Source organism: Chiroxiphia lanceolata, chromosome 26, assembly GCF_009829145.1.
Source record: "Chiroxiphia lanceolata isolate bChiLan1 chromosome 26, bChiLan1.pri, whole genome shotgun sequence".
NCBI lineage: Eukaryota > Metazoa > Chordata > Aves > Passeriformes > Pipridae > Chiroxiphia > Chiroxiphia lanceolata.
In genome coordinates, this window is record NC_045662.1 from 1,583,094 (window position 1) to 1,605,210 (window position 22,117).

The 22,117-nt window shown below is 57.3% G+C and overlaps 2 protein-coding genes across 2 annotated transcripts; one reads left to right on the plus strand and one right to left on the minus strand.

The window, feature by feature from the left end:
• Positions 1 to 4,085, minus strand: PRR29 (proline rich 29). The gene is made up of 6 exons (XM_032711026.1): positions 3,999 to 4,085; positions 3,405 to 3,531; positions 1,344 to 1,459; positions 386 to 561; positions 196 to 266; positions 1 to 32 (listed from the first exon to the last, which is right to left on the minus strand). Exons 1-6 carry the CDS (start codon positions 4,074 to 4,076, stop codon positions 1 to 3), a joined length of 600 nt encoding a protein of 199 aa, XP_032566917.1. The 5' UTR covers positions 4,077 to 4,085.
• Positions 4,086 to 10,588: 6,503 nt separating this feature from the next.
• Positions 10,589 to 21,303, plus strand: LOC116798834 (vasoactive intestinal polypeptide receptor 1-like). Its single transcript, XM_032711490.1, has 13 exons — positions 10,589 to 10,663; positions 12,324 to 12,438; positions 15,575 to 15,682; positions 16,536 to 16,645; positions 16,929 to 17,026; positions 17,529 to 17,661; positions 18,297 to 18,450; positions 18,978 to 19,038; positions 19,307 to 19,373; positions 19,483 to 19,574; positions 19,792 to 19,921; positions 20,218 to 20,259; positions 20,495 to 21,303. Exons 1-13 carry the CDS (start codon positions 10,598 to 10,600, stop codon positions 20,585 to 20,587), a joined length of 1,269 nt encoding a protein of 422 aa, XP_032567381.1. The 5' UTR covers positions 10,589 to 10,597; the 3' UTR covers positions 20,588 to 21,303.
• Positions 21,304 to 22,117: the final 814 nt, after the last annotated feature.

The window sequence follows — 22,117 nt, forward strand, 5'->3', positions numbered from 1 at the left end:
TCACAGCCTCTCCTCCAGCACGCTGTAGTACTCTGTGGGGAAAGGGAGGAGCTGGAGGGTGTGCCAGGGATGTCCCGCCCCGGATCGGATGGATACAGGGAGCAGGGAGGGCTCAGCCTCGGTGAGGGCTGCCTGGCTGATCAAAGCCAGGGAAGATGTTCCTCATTGAGGGACATGGGGAGAACGTGTCCTTACCTGATGCCGGTGGGACGTTGGGCCCCACGGTCCCGGTGGCACTGGGGGGTGGAGGAGGGGGCACCACACTGCTGGAGGGGAGCAAGGACAAGTGAATGTTGCATTGATGTTCCCCCTCGTGTCTCAGCTTGGGCTGGAAGTCCTGTTCCACCAGGGACCAGGTGGCATAAAGCCCCCCCTCGTTACTCACACCTCATCCTCAGCCAACGAGCCCAGGAACCGCACAGCCCCCGGACCCCGATCCCGCTCCGGGTCCAGCCACGGCAGGATGGGAACAGGACCCGGGTAGGGGATGTAGTGATGGTGGAAAACCACAGCCTCCTCCTCCTCCTCCTCCTCCTCGGTCTGCAAAGGCATCGCCAGCGCCTGTGGGGAGGAACAAAAGGCAGGGCCGTGCCAGCTCCTCGTGCCCCTGGGCCCCTGCTCCCGCAGCACCAGCCAGGCAGTTCCCACACTTGGCTGCTCCCAGGGTCCAGCTGGGTGGGCTCGGCCCCCCACAAAGCCCCACGGTCAGCCAGCGTGGGGACCCGGCTGCTGGGGACGGGGGGGGGGGTGGCAGCCCCACAGATGGGACCTCAAAACGCTGCTGGAAGAACCCTTTTGATCCAGCCACACCAGGGTCCAGTCTGGGCCAGCACTGCCCTGGCGGGCACTGGGAGGGCAGGGAGGGGGTGGATGCCTAGAGGTGCCAGCTGGCAGCGAGCACAGCAGCTGCCCAGAGCCCAGTTCCCACCCCCGCCCAGAAAGCACCATTGTTTCCCCCCGAGGAGATGAAATGTTTAATGTGATTTTGGTTCGAGGCGAACTTTAAAATGACAGCCCTTGCAGAGCCATCCTTGCCTGCTGAGCACACAGGGAAGGCCCTGGCTCTTCCCAGCTGGGCTAAACCACCTTCCAGCAGCCTGGATGTGACCTGTGCTGGCAGAGCTGGGGGTCAAACTAGCACAGAGAGCTCCAAAACCACAGGGGGCTGCAGAGCCTGCACTGAGCTGGGCTGAGACCACCCAGCTTCTGCAGCCGGAGGAGTCCCATGCTGTGCCAGAGTGGGACATGGTCATTCTCTTCTCCTGAGCAGCCCTGGAAAGGTCCCTTTGCCCACCTCTTTGCTGCCTTGGTCCCTTTGCCCATCCAGCACCCCTGGCCCCTACCTGAGCAGTGGCTGGGGATGGGCCAAAGCCGAAGGACGTCAGTGCCGACACAGCCAGGCTGTTCATCAGCACCTGGTGCATCTGGGAGTTTTGAATCATCATCAACTCGATTAAATCTGCCAGAACGTGGAGGGTTCTGCGTCAGAGAGGGATCAGAGCAAGGGCAGGAGAAGCACAGCCATGGGATGGGGCGGCACCGAGGCTCATCCTCGTTCCCAAGCAGCGGGAGCGAAGCCAGACTTCCCCCACCCCAATCTGGAAGGCCCATGAGGCATTTAAAAATTCTTTTGCTCGGATGAAGCTTTAAAATAGCCATATTTCAGCCTTTTCTTCTTTGCAAATGTGATTAAACATCTGGTCTGGCTCGCTGGAGGCTGATTAGTGGTGCTGGAGGCACCAGACTTTCCACCCGCTCGGAGAACTGCTCCGGCTCTGGCAGCGTGCCATGGCTTGGCAAAGCCTCTGCCTTGGCACCAGCTGGCAGAGCTGGTGTCCTTGGGGTGGCAGGGCATGGGAGCACACCCAGGTCAGCTCTGCTTTGTGCCATGTCACACACAGGATGCTCAGAACCCCCCGGAGGAGGCAGGAGCTGGGGCGGGACCATGGGGATGATCCCCAGGGCCCCCATGTCCATTCCTGGGAGCTGGGTCTGGGAGAAGAACAGGTTGGGGATGTTTGGTGCCTCCTCAGCCCCTGCCTGGCTCCACACCAGGATCTGGGACCCAGAGCAGCCGTGCATGTGCAGATCAGCATCCCAGTCCCCTTGGCTGAGTTTCCCCTAGGCTGAGGTCAGTCCGACTGCAGAGGACACACACAGTCTGGGTCTGCATCCCCAACAGAACATACCCATTTGATGCAGGTGAGAAATTCCCCTGGAAAATATCTGTAAAGCTGCCAGAGGGGCTCCCCCTGAGATCCTACTGGCTTTGTTCATGAGACCTGCCCAGAGAAGCTGTGGCTGCCCCATCCCTGGAAGTCTGGACAGGGCTTCGAGCAACCTGATCTAGGGGAAGGTGTCTCTGCCCATGGCAGAGGGTTGGAACTGGATGAGCTTCAAGGTGCCTTCCAAACCAAACCATTCTGGAATTCCATGATGCCGTGACCTGTGAGTCCCTGTTAGTTGGAGTCTGGGTAAAAAAAGGGGTTTGGGCATCTCTGTGCCCCATGTGCCAGATCCCCAATGCTTCAGAACTGCAGGGATGGGCTCCCAGGACACCCATGAGGTGAGTGGCCCTTCAGCAAGGAGCATCCCAGCACAGCCTGGGAGGTGGCCAGAGCTGGAGCTGGGAGGAAGGAGTGGGCCAGCAGCCAGGCATTGAACCAGGGGGGAAGGACATGAAGTTCTGGCAGCTCTGAATGGATCCCACCCACGCTCAGGGCTCTGAGGGGCTGGGCTGGGTCTCTGTTTTCTTTCCACAACAATTTTCAGCATCATCTTTCCTCCATGGATTTTTAAGGACAATTCAACCTTCCTCCTCCCCAGAACGCTGCACAGCTTTGTCCATGGCCTGTACTCAGAGCCCACAAGCCCCCCTGTCTCTGCTCCCCCAGCCCTGGGTGGCACAAGATTGGGTGAAATCCCTACAGACAGTTGCACATCCTGCCTGAACATCCCACGGGCTGCCACATGTCCCAGTTTGTCCCCATTTGCTCCCATCTCACATGGCCATGGAGCCCCTGTCACCCTGGCTGGCCCTGGTGATGCCCTCATGAAATGGGGCTTTGGACAAAAAAAGCAGATGAATTAGAATCAAACAAACAACAAAACCCAAACAAAACCCAATCCAAAAACCCAAAGCCCAACCCCCCAAAAACGTTCCCTGGGAGCACCCCTGGTGTGGCCAAAGCCAGCCCAGACTTCAAAGTTTGGTAAACCCCCCCAAAATCCCATCCCATGGGGCCAAGCAGCCGTCCAAGGGCGGTGTGGCTGTTCCTGAGAGGCTACAGAGGGTGGGCACAGCCCCCCTGCCTGCCCTGCATCGGGAAAAGGCTGGAAAAAGAGAAGAGGATGAAGTTAAGCTGGGTTTAGCGCTGACCTCTGCGACCTCTCCCATCACGCACCTCCCCGGACGGGCGGGGGTCCCGCGGGGGGGGCCAGGACAGCCCCGGGCCCTGGAAGCTGCTGGAGGATCATCACGGGCTGCTGGGACACCGGCACGGCTCCCTGGGGACATCGCAGGGATCGGAGCTGGAAGGGAGGAGGGAAAGGAAAACCCCAGGAATGTCTGCTCCGGGTTCAGTTGAGTGCCCTGTCAGTGCAGCCGCGGAGGAGACGGGACAGGGGCTGCTGGCAGGGAGCAGGGAGCAGGGAGCAGGAACAGGGAGGGGAGCTGCTCCCCGGGAGGAAGGGGGTGGGAGCGTCGGAGGAGGGGGTCACTTCCTCTGACCCCCGTCTTTCCAGGCGCGCAGCCCTGCAAACGTGGGTGAACTGCACCCCTGGCGAGTCCCCACCTTTGGGGACACGTCCCCGCGCAGGGATGGCCTTCCCGGCTCCAAAGGGAGCAGGGAGGCGTTTTGTACCGAGCAGCTTTGCTGCCTCACAGCCCTCAGTGCCCCCCCAAAATCCCGACCCCAGCCCCCCTCTCCTCCCGCCTCATTCCATTTCCCACCCCCTATCCCATAAATCCAGAGGCAGAACTGCTCTCTGGGGCTTACGCTCTGTGGGATGAAGTAGGTCCCTGCTGGGGGGTCCCCCCGGGCCCCGTGAGGGTCTCCTGCTGCCCCCCTTTCCATGGCTCGGGCGATGGGGGGAGCGGATCCGCAGCAGGAGCCGGGATCGTTGCCACGGCTGCGAGGGAGAAACAAACCCGGAGGCTTGACCGGGCAAGGAATGTCCCTGGGCTGGTTTTCCCCGCAGTGTATCCCCAGGAAAGGTCCTTTCCAGCGCTGGCAAAAGCACCCGGAGGGGCCGGGAGGCATCTGCAGCGTGTCCCTGTGGGGCTGAGCCGTGTCCCCTGACCTTGGGGGAGCCCCGGGATGGGAGAGCAAACCCGGCGAGGTGTTTGTGCAGGGAATGGTGGGAGATGGGTCTGGCTGAGTCTGGGGCAGGTTTGGGTATCAGAATGGGGTTGGCTCTTCAGGATGTGCAGTACCTGCTGTCTGATGGAGACACCCCTGCCTGTCTGTCTCTGTTGGTGGAGGGAGAAGATCCTTCCAAGCCATGGGATGTCCCCCTCAGAGGTCCTCAGAAACATCCCCCTGGGCACAACCAAGGCACAGTGGCCCAGGATGTCCCTCAGCCTCAGTCTGGTCCCCAGGATGTCCATGGCACAGTTCCAGGTGCCCTGGGTCTGTCTCCCAACCTTCTGGACCACTTCCCCGGGGATGCAGTGACCAACCAGCACATCCTCCCATGGAAATCCCGGCAAGGTTTGGTGTGAGCACAAACCAGTGGTACCAGGGCGTGGCTCCAACCTGCTGCTCTCCCTGCCACCAGTCCCTCCCAGGATGCTGCCAGGGGGATTTGTGTCCAGCAGACCACAACCAGCTCACGTGTTCCATTTATCTCCCCCGTGCAGAGAGCTCTGCATGTCCCAACTCATCCCAGGGAAACGCTGTGGCTGGGAATGGTGAGTCTGTGGGAAATATTTAATCCCCAGCAAACCCTTTGCAGTGAAAAACCACTTTCTCCCCTCCAAGAGCCCAACTGATCCCAACTCCGCCGGCCTCAGGTATCTCTCCCCCACCTCCACCAGCTGCATTTCCGTGGCTGCCCCTCTGAGGGATTATTTCCATGGATATTGCATCCAAAATCTGCCCTGCACCAGTAGCACAGATCTGGGAACTTTTCCCAGGATCTCAGCCTGCAGCCAGCCCTGCTCAGGGACAGATATCTCCAAAAACTCTTGTTCTGCCCCAGATTGGCACCGAGACCCCCCCAAGTGCCAGGGGAGGAGCTCTCCAAGGGCCTCAGCCCCCAACCACTGGCTCCAGTTGGGCTGTTTTCTGCTTGATTAGATTTTTCTCTGTGTTCTTAATTTTTCCAAACCCCTCTGGATTGTTTTTCTGCCTTTTGTTCTAACTCCCAAATTCCAATTATTTGCACATTTAATTACTGTGCTGATTCCTCCTCGTTTCTGGCAGAGCCTGATGAGCAGAGCCTGGCTGTCAGTCCTGCTCTTATCTGGGGGAGGGATTCAAGCACCAGGACGAGGGGTCTAAGGAAACCTTGTGCCAGAGGGGGATGTGAGGGGTGGCAGGAGACCTACTTGGAATGTCCTCAGCCCTCCTATGGCAGCCTGAGCCCCTCTGGAAGTGTTGTGGTCTGGCCTCCTGCATGGGAGAGGAGAAGGAGGAGAAGGAGAAGGAGAAGGAGGAAAGAAGGAAAGAGAGAAAGAAAGGAAGAGAGGGAGGAAGGAAGGAAGGAGAAAGAGAAAGAGAGAGAGAAACAAATAGAGAGAAACAGAGAAAGAAAGAAAGAAAGAGAAAGAGGGGAAGAAATGAAGAAAAAGAAAGACGGACGGGAAGAAAGGAAGAAAGAAAGAGAGAAAGAAAAAGAGAAAAAGAAAGAGAAAGAAAAAGAAAGAGGAGGAAGAAATGAAAAAAAAAAGAGAAAGAAAAAAGAGAAAGAGGAAGAAAGGAAGAAAGAAAAATGAAAGAAAAAAAAGAAAGAGAAAGAAAAGAAAAAAGAAAGAAAAAGAAAGAAAAGAAGGAAGAAAGAAAAGAAAGAAAAAGAAAGAAAAGAAGGAAGGATGAGCAGGAGGATCAACAGCCAGATGGATGCTGAGTGCCATGATAGGCACTGGCCAGGAAAGCAGAGCCTGGGCACAGGGAAATACAAGTGTGAGGCCTGTGGACTGGGGACAAAGGCAGCTGTGGCTGTGCAGTCCCCAGGACACTGCCCAGAGACACCTTTTATAGGCAGAAATGATCCTCCAGCTGGAGGTACCACCTCTTCTCACCAAGGAGGGGGGCTGAGGACCCTCATGAGCCAACTCACCTACACCAGGGAGAGGTGACAGCCCAGGGTCAGTTTATATTCCCCACCTTGGAGTGCTTGGTGATGGCACATCAGCCATCCACATGTACATCCTAGAAAACCAGGGCCCAGGAGGGATCAGAGGAGTTTACAGTTCTGGTGGGGATGGACCCCCCTGTCCCCAGTAAGAGCCACCCTGCCAAACCCAACCCCCAGGATGAGACTTGTGCCAAGAGACACCCTGAGGATGCTCAGTAGATGATTTTGTTGGCAGCCCTCCCTTTGGAAGCTCTCGAGCCTTTCTCTTCCTGTAACTCTGGGATTCCTTGTTCTGGAAACCCTCACCTAAACCTCAAACCCAGAGCTGGGATCTCAGCCCTGTGCCCTGGTTAGGCAGAGCATGAGTTCCATCACAAGCTTTGCTTTGGACCAGGAATTTTGCCTTTCAGGACCAAGGCAGTGGCCCTGAAACAGGGTCAGGCCCCTGGGGACCAGGAGGGACAGGGACCCTCTGCCAACCCCTGGGACAGGAACGTCTGCACCGTGTGGGTGCTGCACCAGGTGCCTGGAGCAGGATCCAGCCCCTCCGTGCTCTCTCTGCACAGATCTCTGCTTGCAGTGCGAGCAGGAGACACTGAGCATGGACAAACTTTGCCACATGAGCCAAGCAGGGGCAGCCAGGGCACGAGGGCAACTCATCAGAGCGGGCTCAGCAGGATGGTGATGCATCGGGCCGGGATGAGCTGTGCTCTGATGTGGCCTGGCAGCAATGACACCCTGAGCTGCCCTCAATAACACATCCCTTGTGCCATTTCCCTTCCCTGGAAACAAAGGAAACAAACTGGAGCCAGAGAGATTCCCAAAATGAGGAAACACCGGCAGGAGTCAGCAGCCTTGCCTAAGATTCGTGGAAGATGAAGTAAACACCACTGAGGCAACACATCCCCCTGTAATCCCTGCTGGCTCCAGAGGGGGATCAGAAACCAGTCCAAAACCAGTTTGTCATAGCACACCAGGACAAGCCCAGGATGTGGAGTGGCAGTTTGGCAGCTGCTGTCCCCTGTGCTGTCCCCCATCACACTGTCACTCACAGCCACTTGGGCACACCTCTCTGGAGATGCTCTGTGGGTCCAGGACTGTGAGTGAGTTTAAGCTTCTCATTTTGAAAGGTAACTACGAAAAATACCACTTTCCTTTTCTAGGAGGTCTCATACTGCTGGTGCTTTGAGACCCATCATCCAGTCACTGTGGTCTCCTCTTCCTCCAAATCACCCCTCACAGACCCTTTCCTGCCACAGAGCCCAAAACCAGGGAAGAGGTTGCTGGGGCAGGGTGGGGACACCCCACTTTGCTGTAAGGTGGGATGGAGGCAACACAACACGATTAGTAATTTCCAGCCCTTGGTAAATGAGCATTTGGCACTTGCAAAAAAAGATTCTTGTCAGTGACTTCCTTTGCTTTGGAAACGGCTGAGTCATCCCTAATTCCCGACACACACCAGCAACGATCCCAGATCCCAGCGCTGGAGGAGGATTAATGGGAGCACCCGTGGCTGAAGGGCAGCCTCTGGGGAGATTCCCTGGGGATTTGGCAGGGTCACAGTTGCTGCTGTGTGCCACCCACAGCCCTCCATGGCTGTGCTGCCACACCAAAGCCATGTGCCCGAGGCAAATCCTCCCATCCCGTCCCCTCCAGCCACTCACCACCATCCACCTCACTGTCATATGGGTGGATACGACCACCCCATATGGGACCACAGTGTGCTGGTCCAGTCGGGGTTCCCAGAGGGGGCTGCAGGGTCCTGGGCTGGCCAGGATTTGCAATCAGGTGAGATCATCCTTGTTTATTTTCCACTTGCTGCTGCAAAAGGGAACAATGGCCCTAAAACTGGCAGGGCTGGGCAGGTCACCTCGCACCAGGAAGGAGGTCAAACCACCATTGTCTTGTCCCAGCTCTTCCTCGCTGGAGGAAGGGCAGGAGCAGCTCAGGAAGGTGTAGGTGGTTGGGCATCACCTGAGGGATCCCCATGGCTCTCCACTGGACAGGTGCTTCCTGGGGAAAGGGGAGAGCAATGCACATCCCACGGAGAGGTTTTGCCAACCTCCCCTGGCCCTTCCCTCCACACGGACCAGACCTGCCACTCCAAAACCGGGGACAACCCCTCCAGCCCATTTGCCACCAGGTGGCACCAAATTAAGTGGCCTTGTGGGGACACATTGGGCCACCCCCAAACCAGACCCCATCCCCTGTCACTCCGTGCCCAAGCCCGTGGGGCGATGCCAACTGGGGCACAGGGTTATTTGCAGCAGGGGTTTTGTTTAAGCTGCTTCTCGGCACCCCTCCCACGTGTTTAATATGCTTTGGAAAAGTAAATGGTTACGTTTGGGTGTTTACATTCTAGCGGAACCATTCGATGTTAATGAGCCTGGCCATGCCCGGCAGCCTTTTGTGTCAACGTAACCACGGGCTAAGAGCAGAGTGGGCTACTGCTAATGATGGCAAACGAGGCCTTTCAAATGTTAAGGGCCTCGTTCTTTTATCTGCATTGTTTTTAGGGTTATTTAATTTACATAGCAAACCCTGTTGGGGTCTTCATTGGCTTCGTGTCTCCCGATGGAGGGAGCAGTTATTGGGAGCTGCTGCCTCGTTAAAGATGGTAATGATGTTGCAGTACTAAAATTAGCAGTAGAAGCGGTTCTCCCTCCTCCCACCCCAGTACAAAGTGCAGTGAAGCCCCCCCAGCCCTCTGCCCTTCAGCACTGAGGCCCAAGGGGCATTTTCAGTCCCTTCTTTCACCGTCACCCACACCCGAGTTGTGTCGGTGAGGAGGATTTTGGGTGGCCTAGGGGTGCAAGGCTGGTTCTCTAATCCCAAGAGATTATCACAGTGTCTTCCCTGCACTCCTGAGTTTCCTCCTCCTTCCTTCACCTCTCCTGCCCTCTCTACTTTGTCAGTAGAATCATTAAAATGGTGATGTTTGAGTCAAAATTCGCCTTGCTGGAGTGGCTGGGGCTTTCTAGCAGGGACAATTACATATATATATTTATTTTTCATATATGCAATATATATATTATATATATATTTATATATTTTGTATAGACTTTTGTATCTTTTTTTATATAAGGAGAAGAGCCCAGGTGATGGTTGGGGGTCCATATCTGGCCCCAAAGGCAGCTGGGAGGGATGCAGGGAGGCAGCACTGGGTGTTTGTGCTCGGGGAGGTGTGTGTCCATCCCAGGCTGTTCCTGTTCCCGGGATCCCCCAGCACCCCCCTGCTCTGCTCTGGTTTGGCACTGAGGTTACAGCACCCAAACCACCAAACTGAAGAGCTCAGCCAAGACCAAAAGTCTCCATTGGGGCAGAGTTCAGGTTATTTTGCAGAGGTGTGGGCAGCTGCTGGACAGTCAGTGCCCACCCTGGGCCTTTCTGGGCCTTACTGGGCAGGGGGGTTGTTTTGGGGAGGGATTTGGGGGTGCTTCAGGGAGGAGAGGCAGGAGCAAGCAGGCAGGGTGGTGAAGGGGACAGGGATGGGCAGCACTGCCTGTCACAGGGGCCAGCAGAGCCTCCTGCCACCCTGGGGGAGGGCTTGAAGGAGCCCCACTGCCCCCAGGCCATGGGCACAGATGTGTCCAGGCAGGCACACGTGTGTCAGGGCATGTGTCTGTACACGTGTGTGTACAACCCCAGGTCACAACATCTCCTCTGGGGTCCTCACCTTCCTCCAGTTCCAGCTGTGGAGCTGCCCGGGGTGCAGCGTGACCCTTGGGGTGCCCCCTGCACCCCATCCCGGCTGCACCCCCACTTCCCACAGCCTTTAGCCAGCAGTTTTCCAGCCCTGCAGCATCCCAGGAGCAGGTGAGAGGGGTCCCTGTGCCTGCTGTGCATCCCCCTGGGCCCAGCTGGGAGCAGGTAAGGTGGTACTTGGGGGCACAGCAGTGGCCGGGCTGGGCAGTGCCAGGCTGGGGGGTCCCTCCCGAGCTGCTCCTCTGTCCAACCCTCTGCGTGGGGAGGGGGAGCGGAGGGTGGAGCCTCCATATTCCAGATGCAGGAGCTGTGACATTCGGGCTCGCAGAGGAACAGAGCCCGTCGGCACTCGGGGACAGCCAGAGCCGGGGGGGACACGGGCACTGGGTCAGGGCACCGGGGTGTGACCAAGGACCTGCTGCAGGAAAGGGTCCTGGAGAGAGACAGGAGCAGGACACGGCTGGGAAGGGGCAGCGAAGAGGAGGTGCCCCCCGGGAGGTGCCGGGGTCCCCCACCCTCGGGGACATGCGGGAGGAGTTGGGCTGTCCCCGGCCCCTCGGGCTCTGAGCCGGGACACCCGCTGGTTCCAGCCATGGGGGTCCCATGGCAGCCACCCCCGAGGCTGCTGGTCCTGCTGTTCGTCCTGCCGGTGCTCCAGGTGAGTGTCCCTGGGCACGGCGGGGCCGTGGGGGCACAGGGTGGGCGGTGGGCACGGTGGTCCCCCCCCGGGACAGCCACCCCAGGGGCGGGCAGCGCTGAGAACACAGTGCTGCCCTCCGGCCAGGGTGGGATCTTCCCATCCCATCCCCATCCCATCCCCATCCCTCCGACCCGGGGTGACGCCCTGCGAGCTGCCGGCACCCCCCACCCCCTCGGGGGCTTTCACAGCAGCTCCTGAGGGGGGGATGTGCTGACCCCGGTGATCCTGGGACCCCCCCCATGGCTGGGACAGTGCTCGGGGACCAGCCAGGACACGGCTCCCCAGGGATTCAGCTCCAGGGGCTGCCCCAGGGGGTGATGCCTCAGGGATGGACCCTCCATCCCCGCAGAGGTTTGAGGGGACTTTGCTCACGTTGTCCTACACCCCTCGAGGAGCCCCAAACCCCGAGGGCCCGGGGGAGCACCCGCAGGGATGGCTGGAAGGTGTAGGGGGCAGGGATCATCTGTGGGTGCTCCCAATCCAGGGGCAGAGCCGTGGGGATGTTGGCACCGAACCCCCATGGAACTCGGGGGACATGGGGGGGTTGTGCTGCTGGAGGGATCAACGGTGAATAACTCCCCCCTAGACTTGTCAGATTGCTTCTGGGGCAAAGGAAAAGAAAAGGGAAATAGGGAGAAAGGAAGGGAAAAAGGGAATGGAAAAAGAAAGGGGAAAAAAAGAAAATGAAATAGGAAAAAAAAAGAGAGTAAAGGAGGAAGGTTAGGTTAGGTTAAATGGGAAGGGAAGGGCAGGGCACCAATGCTTAGGAATGGGCATGAATGTATGAGAATGGGCACAGATACTTGGGAATGAACATGGAAACTTCATGGCCTGCTCTCAGTTCAGCCTCAATCTCCTGGCTTTCCAGCTGGAATCAAAGGAGGCAAATCCCAAAAACAGACATTCCCAGGCAATCCAATCCCTGGACAAAGAGCCACTACATCCCTTGCACTTTTGGGATCTGTAGGGTCAGGACATACCCCTTGATGTTTCCTCACTTCTTTTAGCAAACCAGCTTTAAGGAAACTGTGCCTGTTTTCCAGCATCTCCCAAAGAGCTGGAGAACAGGAGAAGGGTGAACTCCGACAGCGGTTGCTGATACTTCCAATTAAAACACACCAGCCTGAACATGAGCAAACCCTGGGGAAGGATTATCCATGCCCTAAGAGGTGGTTTTCATATATCTCTAATTACATGGTTTCCTTGCTGAGGTTTGGAATGTGCTGGGCAGTGAGGCCAGGCTCTCCATCCATAAACTCGGCTCCACATGGGCCTGGTGCTGTGGTGGAGCCGTGCCCTGAGGCATCACAAACTCTCAGAGGGAATTAGAAATAATTGCAGTGGTTCTCTGTGGTGTTTGCAAGGCAAACAGCAGAAAGTGCAGGAAATGTCAGGCTCCAGAGCACAGTTCCATAGCTCAGCTCTCCTGGGGCAGCTGCTGCAGAAATAGGGAATTTTGTCTGGAACCTGCCTGTTAATGCCCAACTTCCCACTGATCCAGTGGAAAGTGTCCCTGCCCACAGCAATGGGGTGGAACTGGATGGTCTTCGAGGTCCCTTCCAACCCAGACCATAATGTTATTCTGTGATTCTGCTGCCTGCCCTTTCCCTTTCCCAAGGTGCAAGGGACACATCCCGACTGTTCCGTCGTCTTCTATTTCCAAAAGCAAGAAGAGGAATGTCTGAAGATTATCAGGAGTGAGAGCCAAGCTCCAGGAACCCCTGGGCAGGAAGGTGAGTGTGAGCACCCACCACGCACCAGGATCATCTCCTGCAGGATTTGCTGAGGGGTCTCTGGAGGGTGATCCATGATAGAGGGTTGCAGAGGGAGCACGGATGTGGAAAAGCAGGAATCTTCAGGGAAGTGGAAAGCAGCACCCAGGGAAAGGGTAAGGAAAATTCCTTGAGAGCCCTAAAAATGCTGCTGCAGGGAGAGAAGGAGGCTGAGACTGCAGTCAGGGTGGCTGAGAAACACAAACGACTTCAGGGACTCCATCCTGACAGATTTATGGAATCATGGAATGGTTTGGGTTGGAAGAGATTTTAAAGAACATCCAGTGCCACCCCCTGCCATGGGCAGGGACACCTTCCACCAGCCCAGGTTGCTCCAAGCCCCGTCCAACCTGGCCTTGGACACTTCCAGGGATCCAGGGGCAGCTACAGCTTCTCTGGGCAACCTGTGCCAGGGCCTCCCCACCCTCCCAGGGAGAATTTAGGGCATAATGGCTCTTCCAGAGTGGTCTGTGCCCCTGGCAGAGCCTCCTGTCCCATCCACCTTCTCTGCACTGATGCCAGGCCACCAGCACCAGAGTCACATTGTGCCTGTCACCACTTCACATCTTCTTGCCTTCCTAATTCAGTTAGTTTTAATGCAAAACGTGTTCTAAGCAACTTAATTTTTACATAGCTGGGACTTTTAAACAAATTAACTGATTGAAAAACAGTTTTGAAGTGCTGCCTTTTTGCCCGTTTTTTAAAATTGCATTTCAGTTTCTGTCCAATAGCAGCAAACCCAATTTTCTGGGCAAAAATTATCACCTGGAGAATAAGGAATGCGTCACTCAACGGGTCTCATCTAAAACCAATGTAAAAATTAAGCTTCTCAATAAATGCATGTAAAGGTGCATAATTGCTTAGATAACTGCAGAGATGCAGTCTATCATCCAGCTTAGCAGAGAAAAGCCAAGTTGATTGGAAAAGGTCCACTTTGCAGCCCATTTTGTGCCAGCCTGGGGGAAGGAATCTCACTGTAGGAAAATAACCAAGGAGCACAAATGCATAATTAAAATCAGGATTTAATCCCGTGTTTCCTGCCAGCAGAGTGCCACCTCTGCTGCCCACCTGTTCTGGATTTATCCCTTCCCCTTTGCTTGTGCCAATGGGGAGGGTCCTGTGGATACTGTGATGCAAAGTGAGGATACTGGGAAAGGTTCAGATCCCCTGGAAGTGCTGGGAGGTGCTCCAGGGTCTCCCCAGAGCCTTCTTTTCTCCAGGTTGAACGCCCCCAGCTCTCCCAGCCTTTCCTCGTAAAAGGGCTCTTCCATTTCTTGGATCACTTCCATGGCCTCCTTTGGACTGTAGGTGCTGTAAGTTCCAGAGGGGGCCAGGAAGATGCTCCAAGGGCTGGAGCCCCTCTGCTCTGGAGCCAGGCTGGGAGAACTGGGGGGGTTCACCTGGAGAAGAGAAGGATCCAGGGAGAGCTGAGAGCCACTTGCAGGGCCTAAAGGGGCTCCAGGAGAGCTGGAGAGGGACCTGGGACAAGGGATGGAGGGACAGGACACAGGGAATGGCTTCCCACTGCCAGAGGGCAGGGTCAGATGGGATACTGGGGAGGAATCCTTCCCTGTGAGGGTGGGGAGGCCCTGGCACAGGTTGCCCAGAGAAGCTGTGGCTGCCCCTGGATCCCTGGAAGTGTCCAAGGCCCGGTTGGACAGAGCTTGGAGCACCCTGGGCTGGTGGAAGGTGTCCCTGCCCATGGCAGGGGGTGGAGCTGGATGTTCTTTAAAATCCCTTCCAGCCCAAACCATTCCATAATTCCATGACCCCTAGAATTGGAGCTCTCAGTGACAGTCCCAGTGGCCCTGCTCAGTTCACTGATCCTGCAGAGCAAAAATGAAGCCATACCTTGACACAGTAGTGACAGCCCTGCAAATCCCTCCCAGACTGGTCAGATTCCCACAGCCTGCTCTGCTGAAATCAGGGGAATTTAATTAGACTTGTCTGAATCCACATTCCCCGGCTGGGAATAGACCTGGCTCCAGGTTAGTAATGTATATTTGCAAGGTTAATAATAGAGATGTACAAGGAGGAGAGCTGTCCTGGAATGTGATGTCTGTGTCTCATCCTGGGGTGCTGCAGCACTAATTCTTCAAGGCCCTGAGTCTGCTTGGCCGTGTTTATTTCCAAGGCAATTCGGGAGTCGTTTGAAGAGGAATTTAGTGCTGGAAACAGAAGCAAAACATGTTTAAGCTGATCACTGTTAGCAAGTCTTGCAGGGCTTTCTCCTGTCGTCTGGAAAGACATCCCGAGCTGAGCCTCCATGGCTGCTGTGTGCAGAAATACAGCATAAACCTGTATTATTTTAGAACCCACAGGCAGTTCCCAGCCCATCCCACACCCTCGTCCCCAGGATCTCCCCGCAGGAACTCCGGTCTGATGGAGCCCCAGGAAATACCGGGTCCCCTCTCTCCACAGGGCTAAAAGGAGATCTCAGCGCTGGGGAGGGGGGGTTTGTTCCCAGGACTGGAGCCAGGATGCTCCTGATTCCTGAGGGGGAACGGCGTGGCCCGGAGATCGGGTGACGGCTCCGCTCTCACCTTACACCCGCGGGGCTGGGTCTGCTGCGGGCTGTGCCGGGGGCTGCGTGTGTCCCCTGCGCTGTGCCGGGACCGGGGGGGCTCCGTGTGTCCCCTGGGCTGTGCCGGGACCGGGGGGGCTCCGTGTGTCCCCTGGGCTGTTCCAGGAGGCTCCGTGTGTCCCCTGGGCTGTGCCGGGGACTGGGGAGGCTGCGTGTGTCCCCTGGGCTGTGCTGGGGGTCGGGGGGCTCCGTGTATCCCCCGGGTTGTGCCGGGAGGCTCCGTGTGTCCCCTGGGCTGTGCTGAGGGGCTTCATGTGTTCCCTGCACTGTGCCAGGTGGTTCCGTGTGTCCCCTGGTCTGTGCCGGGGCCGAGGGGCTCCGTGTGTCCCCTGGGCTGTGCTGAGGGGCTTCATGTGTTCCCTGCGCTGTGCCGGGAGGTTCCGTGTGACCCCTGGGCTGTGCCGGGGCCGGGGGGCTCCGTGTGTCCCCTGGGCTGTGCCGGGGCCGGGGGGCTCCGTGTGTCCCCCCGGCACGTCCCTTCTCTCCAGCACTGACCGTCCCATCCCTCCCCAGGCTGCCGGACCGAGTGGGACGGGCTGAGCTGCTGGTCGGCCGTGCCCGTCGGCCAGTCCCGAGCCATCGCCTGCCCCGACATCCTCCACGTCTTCAAGAAGTCCAAAGGTGCAGTGAATCCCACCCGGACCACTCGTCCCATGGGATCGAGGGCTGAGCTGCACCCACCCACCCTGCCAGGGGCTTTTGTGACACCCCAGCCCTTCCCCTGCCATCTCACAGCTCCTGCCTCTCCAAAATATGTCCTTGGTATATCCTGCAGTCCAAGCAGGGGACAGGCAAAAGCAGAAATTCAGGTTGTTGCCACGCCAGAAAAGTCTCCAGATCCTTTCATCACTCAGTGCCCTGTGGGTAGAGCATTTAGGGACCTCATCCTCCAGCTGGGTGACAGCAGGACAGTCCCTCTGCTGCTCGGTGCCCTCCTTTCCCACACAGCAGCCAAATGCTCGGGACCACTCCAAGCCACATGGATGTAAAAAGCAGTGTGGGATTGTGATGATTTCAAGTCCAGGTGTTCTCCCAGGGTGAGAATTGCTGCCAGGGGAGCTGCTGCCTCCATCCCCCTTGGAGACAGCGGGGTGTGAAGGAGAGCACCCAATCAGTCCCCCCAGCAGCTGAGCACGGGGCATAATTGGATAGGCAATGGAGAGTTGGTAAATGCATGCTTAGGGCCGGAACAGCTCAGGAGAGGTTTGATGAAGCTCTCACAGAATGAATAAGCACTTTTTTAGCCTAAACTCCCTCCCTCTGTGGGGATTCATGCCTGCTTTCACACCCTGCCCTAAGTTGCCCTCCAGGAGGGCAGCGATGTGAGCTGGGAGGGATGGGGCAGCCAGGCCACTCTGGTACCACACTGCTGTCCCTGCTGGGCTGCTGCTGCTGTCCCAGGTAGGACATTTTGGGGGTGCTGATGCAGAGGTGATACCTGTGGCTCTCATGAGGTCCCTTCTTGTTGCTGCAGTGCTGATCCAGAGGAACTGCACCGAGCTGGGATGGAGCTCCCCCAGCCCTCCCTACCACAGTGCCTGCGAGCTGGAGGCCCTTGGCAGCAACAACGACACTGAGGCCAAGGCAAGGGGGTCCCCTGGGGGCTGTGAGGCACCCACTGCAGCATCACCCTGCCCACATCACTCTGCCCACATCACCCACCCCACATCGCCCTCCCCACACTGACCCACACTGTTGGGCAAAGAAACACGAAGATCCTCCCAGGGTTGTCTCATTTGGCCTCATCCTTGTTGCTGGGATTCCTGGAGGAACCTGGGCTGGGTCATCACCCTGTCACCTCCCTGCCATCACAGACCAGCACCTCCCAGTCCATGCTGCCTCGCTCCACTGGTGCTTTCCTTTCCAGAAAGGCTATTTTGTCACCATGAAGGTGCTTTACACCTGTGGCTACTCCACGTCCCTGGCAGCCTTGTTCTTGGCCATCGGCATCTTCTCCTGCTTCAGGTAGGGCTCAGTCCTGGCTGCTCCTGGGCTGCAACTGGAGCAACACAGGGTAAATCCTCAGCAGGGGATGCTGCCCTCAGCCTCTGCCCTCCCTGAGCAGCCAAGCTCCATCCCTGCCAACATGGACAATAGGGCAGCATGAGAGAAACAGCAGCATTGTCCTTCCCTGTCCTTCCCTGCTGACACACAGATTGAAACCCTCGGGTTGCCCTTTCAAGCTTTGCTTTTGCAGACCTCGCTGTGCTGCAGATTTGTGCTCTCTGGAGGTGGTTGAGGATGTTCCCCAGCACACCTTGTCCCTGGGCAGCAGCTTCAAGTGCAGCACAACACTGTTCTTCCTGATTTCAGGGCAGGAAAACCTTCTCCAGGGCTCTGTGCTTGACCATCACAAACACGTGGTCCCTGGGCTGGGCTCCAGCCAGGGAAGGGGATATTAGAAGTTCCTTTGCCCCTTGGCTGTCTCTGCTGCTCCCTGGGCGCAGAACAGCTCTTCCTCCCACAGGAAGCTGCACTGCACCAGGAACTCCATCCACATCCACTTCTTCACCTCCTTCGTGCTGCGGGGGACTGCTGTGTTCATCAAGGACAGAGTCCTCTTCTCAGACGAGTCCATCGACCACTGCACGATGTCAACAGTAAGACACTGAGTCCCAGCCTGGGCAAGGTGCAGGGAGGGCAACATGAGGTCATCTGGAAGAGTCTGAGTGGGTTTGGAATGGATTTAGCACTGCAAAGAGGAGAGAGAGAGGCTGTGAGCCTGGGGTGGACAGTCTGCCTTGGGAGGACTTCAGGAGGTTCATGACAACATTTCTGCATTGGCCTCATGTGCAGAGATCATGGTCTGCCCTCAAAGCTCTCCCTGGTCTCAGGCAGTGTCCCAGCAGGGCTGAAGCTCAGCACAACCTCAGCAGCACCAGGTACATGCAAACACACCTGGTACTGCTGGATGCACAGATTTGGGGTTCTCAATCAAAACAGAACCCCCTGAGTGCAGGTACCACCCTGTGGACACCACGGACACAACCACAGACGTGGGTTTCTAAAGGTCCTCCAAAACCAGCCTGTGCTCACCTGCCCATGTTGCACAGGCAGAGCAGAACCTGCCCCGGGTGATGGGTGGGATTGGTGCAGAATCCCTGGAGCTGCACTGAAAGGCCATCACAGGTGTCCTTGAGGGGATGGAGAGGGAGGATGACCATCCTCTGTGCCCCCCAGGACAGGGTCTGGTGCCATCCAGCACTCTGAGCCTGCCCCCTCCTCATCCTGGCAGGTGAACTGCAAAGCAGCCATCGCCTTCTTCCAGTACTCGGTCCTGGCCAACTTCTACTGGCTGCTGGTGGAGGGCCTGTACCTGCAGACCCTGCTGCTGCTCACCTTCACCTCCGACAGGAGGTACATCTGGTGGTACATCCTCATCGGCTGGGGTGAGTGTGGGGCTGTCAACCCCTGGGCAGGGCCCCACTGATGGGCTGGGGGCAGGAACCACCTCCAGGGGCAGGAACCACCTGCAGGGGCTGCCTGCTCTGACCCCCCCAGCCATGGCTGCTCTCAGCACACACCCCCCTCGCCCCCAAATCTCTCTGCATGGCCATGGTGCTTGCTGGGGCACCTGCCAGCTCCTGGAGCTGGCTGGGAAGCGTGACCTGACCCAGGACAGGTCCTCCCGTCTTCCCACGTCCACCTGGAGTTGGAAACACCGATCCCAGGTGCCCAGGTTGGATGTGAGAGCACACGGGGGAGCAGGAGGGTGGCCAGGAGGTGACACACAGAAGTATCACCATCAGTGGGCACCATCTCCATTTAAACCTGGAGAAGGTGGAAAGATTGTCACGTTCCTGCCACATCCAGGGGCCCAGACCTGACCTAGACACGTGGGTCTGGGGACAAGGGAGGGAGGGGTGGTGCAGGGCACTGGGGAGACTCCACATCCCTGCCTGTCCTGTCCTTGCAGGTGTCCCCATGGTGACAGTGGCTGTGTGGGTGGTCACCAGGCTGCAGTATGACAACCATGGGTAGGAGCAGACATCCCTCTTCCTTCTCCAGGCCAGCTCAGCCACGTGTCCCCCATCCAAGTCCTGGGGGATGAACCTCTTGCCCGGGAGGCTCAGGAGGGGAGAACTGGGCCAGGGCTTTATTTTAATGCTGTTCCTGTTTTCTAGTGGATCCCGTGGCAAGAGGTGCTGTGCAAAGGGGGCACGGGGCTGGTCAAAGGGGTGGCAGGGTGACACCTGGGCTACAAGGGTCCAAGTGGGTGGCAGAGCCACTTCTCCTCTCCCGTAGGTGCTGGGATGATTATGCCAGCCTGTACTGGTGGGTGATCAAGGCTCCCATCCTCCTGGCCATATTTGTGAGTGTGTCCTCTGAGAATCCCAGCCCCAGAGCTGGGGGGTCCCACATGGAGAGGGGGAACTGAGCAGGAGGCTGTGCAGAGCCTGAGACGTGGCTTCCCATGGCAGGTGAACTTCCTCATCTTCCTCAATGTCACCAGGATGTTGGCACAGAAGATCCGGTCCCCAGACATCAGCAAAAACTACAAGCAGCAGTACATGTAAGGGCTACGAAGGGGGGCTCCCCTCACCCTGGTTTCTGGGGGTCCCAGGGCAGCAGGGACCCCTCCCCGGAGGAGCACAGAGGAGGAACATCTGGGAGGCTCCAAGACCTGCCTTTCACAGAGAACCTGCTTGGGGTTAAAACCAAGCTCTTGGGAAGGTCTCACGGGGCAGCAGGACCACCCAGGCTGCCCCTCATGCCACCACTCTCTGCAGGAGGCTGACCAAGTCCACGCTGCTGCTCATCCCTCTCTTCGGGGTGCACTACATGGTGTTCGCCCTCTTCCCCGAGCACGTCGGCGTCGGTGCCCGGCTGTACTTCGAGCTGGTCCTCGGCTCCTACCAGGTGCAGGCTGGGGGAGATGGGGAGGCAAAGTCCCCCTGTACCCATCCCATCCCGTGATCACACCCTGGGAGCCCCTGGGATGTGCTGCTGGGGCTTCACACTGTTTTGAGAGAGGGCTGTGCCCCGGGCACCCCTCAAATGCGGGGGCTGTGTCCTGGTGAACAACTTGCACCGATCCCCTGCTGCCCGTGGGATGGGGTGAGAGCTGTGGGAGGATGGAAGTGCAGGCAGCAGATGAGCACAGAGGGGTCCAACCCCTTTCCTCGGGTGAAACTTGCTCTTCCTGTCCTTCCCAGGGGTTCCTGGTGGCTCTGCTGTACTGTTTCCTGAACGGGGAGGTGAGTGTGTCCCCCAACACCCATCCCTGGGCTCCACAGCTGTCTGGGCACACAGAGGGTGCACAGACACCCCTGAGGGTGCACAGACACCCCTGAGGGTGCACACATGGGCATGATGGGGGTCCCCACCCTCCTGCACCCCAAATCCTGTAGAGCCCTTGGAGCAGCTCCTGCCCCTGCGCTGAGTGCTGGGGGCTGTCCCTGGGTGCCAGTGCCACCCGTGGTGTTGGTTCAGGTCCAGGCTGAGATCAAGAGGAACTGGGGCAAGTGGCAGTTGTCCATGGAGAGCAACGTCTTCAACCTGGTGACCCAGGACTTCACAGCATGATGAGGACGGCGGCTGGGGGGGAAACACCCCCTCGGGGGGGAAGGGGGGAGGGTTGGTGCAGCTCCATGGCTACAGTCCCAGAAAGGCCAAAAAAAAAAAGATTTTGGATGTTCTGGGTCTGGTATCCTCAGAGTGTGGTGTGAATGGCTGTAGGAAAGGCTCTGCCTGCTCAGGTGCTGGTGGCACTTTATGGCTCTGTGTGACAGTGCCTCACCCACTCAAAGCTCTCTTTGGGCTTTGGTCAGAATTTTAGGTAGAGTAAAGAGAACTTCTCCGCTCTTCTACCCCAAGACCAGGCAGGAAACCCAATTATCATTTCACAAAGGGCAGTTGGTGTTTTTCATTTGCACTGGAATGAAAAAAAAAAGTGGTCCTGACACTGAAGGCATTTTTTGATGGCTGTTCCCTCTCTTCCTTAGTGTACAAAACCATTTCCCTCATGGGAAGATGCCTAAACACAGCCAGGAGCCTTTCTGAGGGTGGGAGAAGCAAATAGAGAGAGAGACAAAACTCCCTACAAGAGTTCCCCAGTGGCCTCTTGACTCAGTTCCTCCCTGATTTCCAAAATGTTCCCCTCTCTCCCATGCCCATTGATTCAACTGGGGGATACATTCCACCACTCCCTGGGCCTTTGCACTGAGGAATGGGACAGTTTGCAATCAGCAGGACTCACTGGCTTCCCTGGGGACTCATTTTCCAGGGATAGCAAGTTTTGTGCCAATAAAATTTGTTCTGAGGTCCAGCACTGCTTTTCAGAGGGTTGATTTGCTCTCCAAACCCAGCCTTGGTACTGGGGGTGCTGGAGGGTGGAAACCCTGCCCATAATGTAATGCCTGGTAACCCCTCATGAGGTGGGAATATCTACCTTTTCCCTGCCTGCTGAAACAGCCAGGCTTTGGGCATGGCCATGGAGAGGGGATGGAGGAGGAAGGTGAGGAAGAGCACAAGGTGGTGCATCACGAGCTGTCCCAGAGGTCCTGGGGTGCCCTGGCCCCTCTGGGTCAGAGATGCCACCACCACACCATAGCCTGGCCCCGTTCCCCACCATGAACATCCTTCATCCTCCCAGACTGAGCTCCTGCCTTGGCAAACTTTGTCTCCAGGAGCAAGAGAGGCCTCAAATGCCCTTTCCCAAACCTCCTGGCCTCTCCCAGCCACACCGAGCTCCCGAGCCACCCGATCTCAGTAGAGCTTCTCACACTGCCTAGGTTGTCATTTCTCTGTGTTGCCACATGTCCTTCCTTAAATAAAACCCACTTGCTGGCCCCTTTCCAGGCTGCAGGATGTCCAGAGATCCCGTTTGGTCTCTCAAAGAGGCCTTGAGAGGGAAGCAGAGCCCCAGACCTGATCTGAGGTGAGATGGAAGATGTTCCACTAAACAAGCCCCCTGAGCCAGCAGCATGCTCTGCATCACCAGCCAGGAAACCTCCAGAGGAGCACAGCAGCTGTCAAATGAATGCCTGTCTGCATCCAGGAAGGGACCACAAGTGAATAGACATCCCTGACCATCATTAGGAGGACAATGTTTCA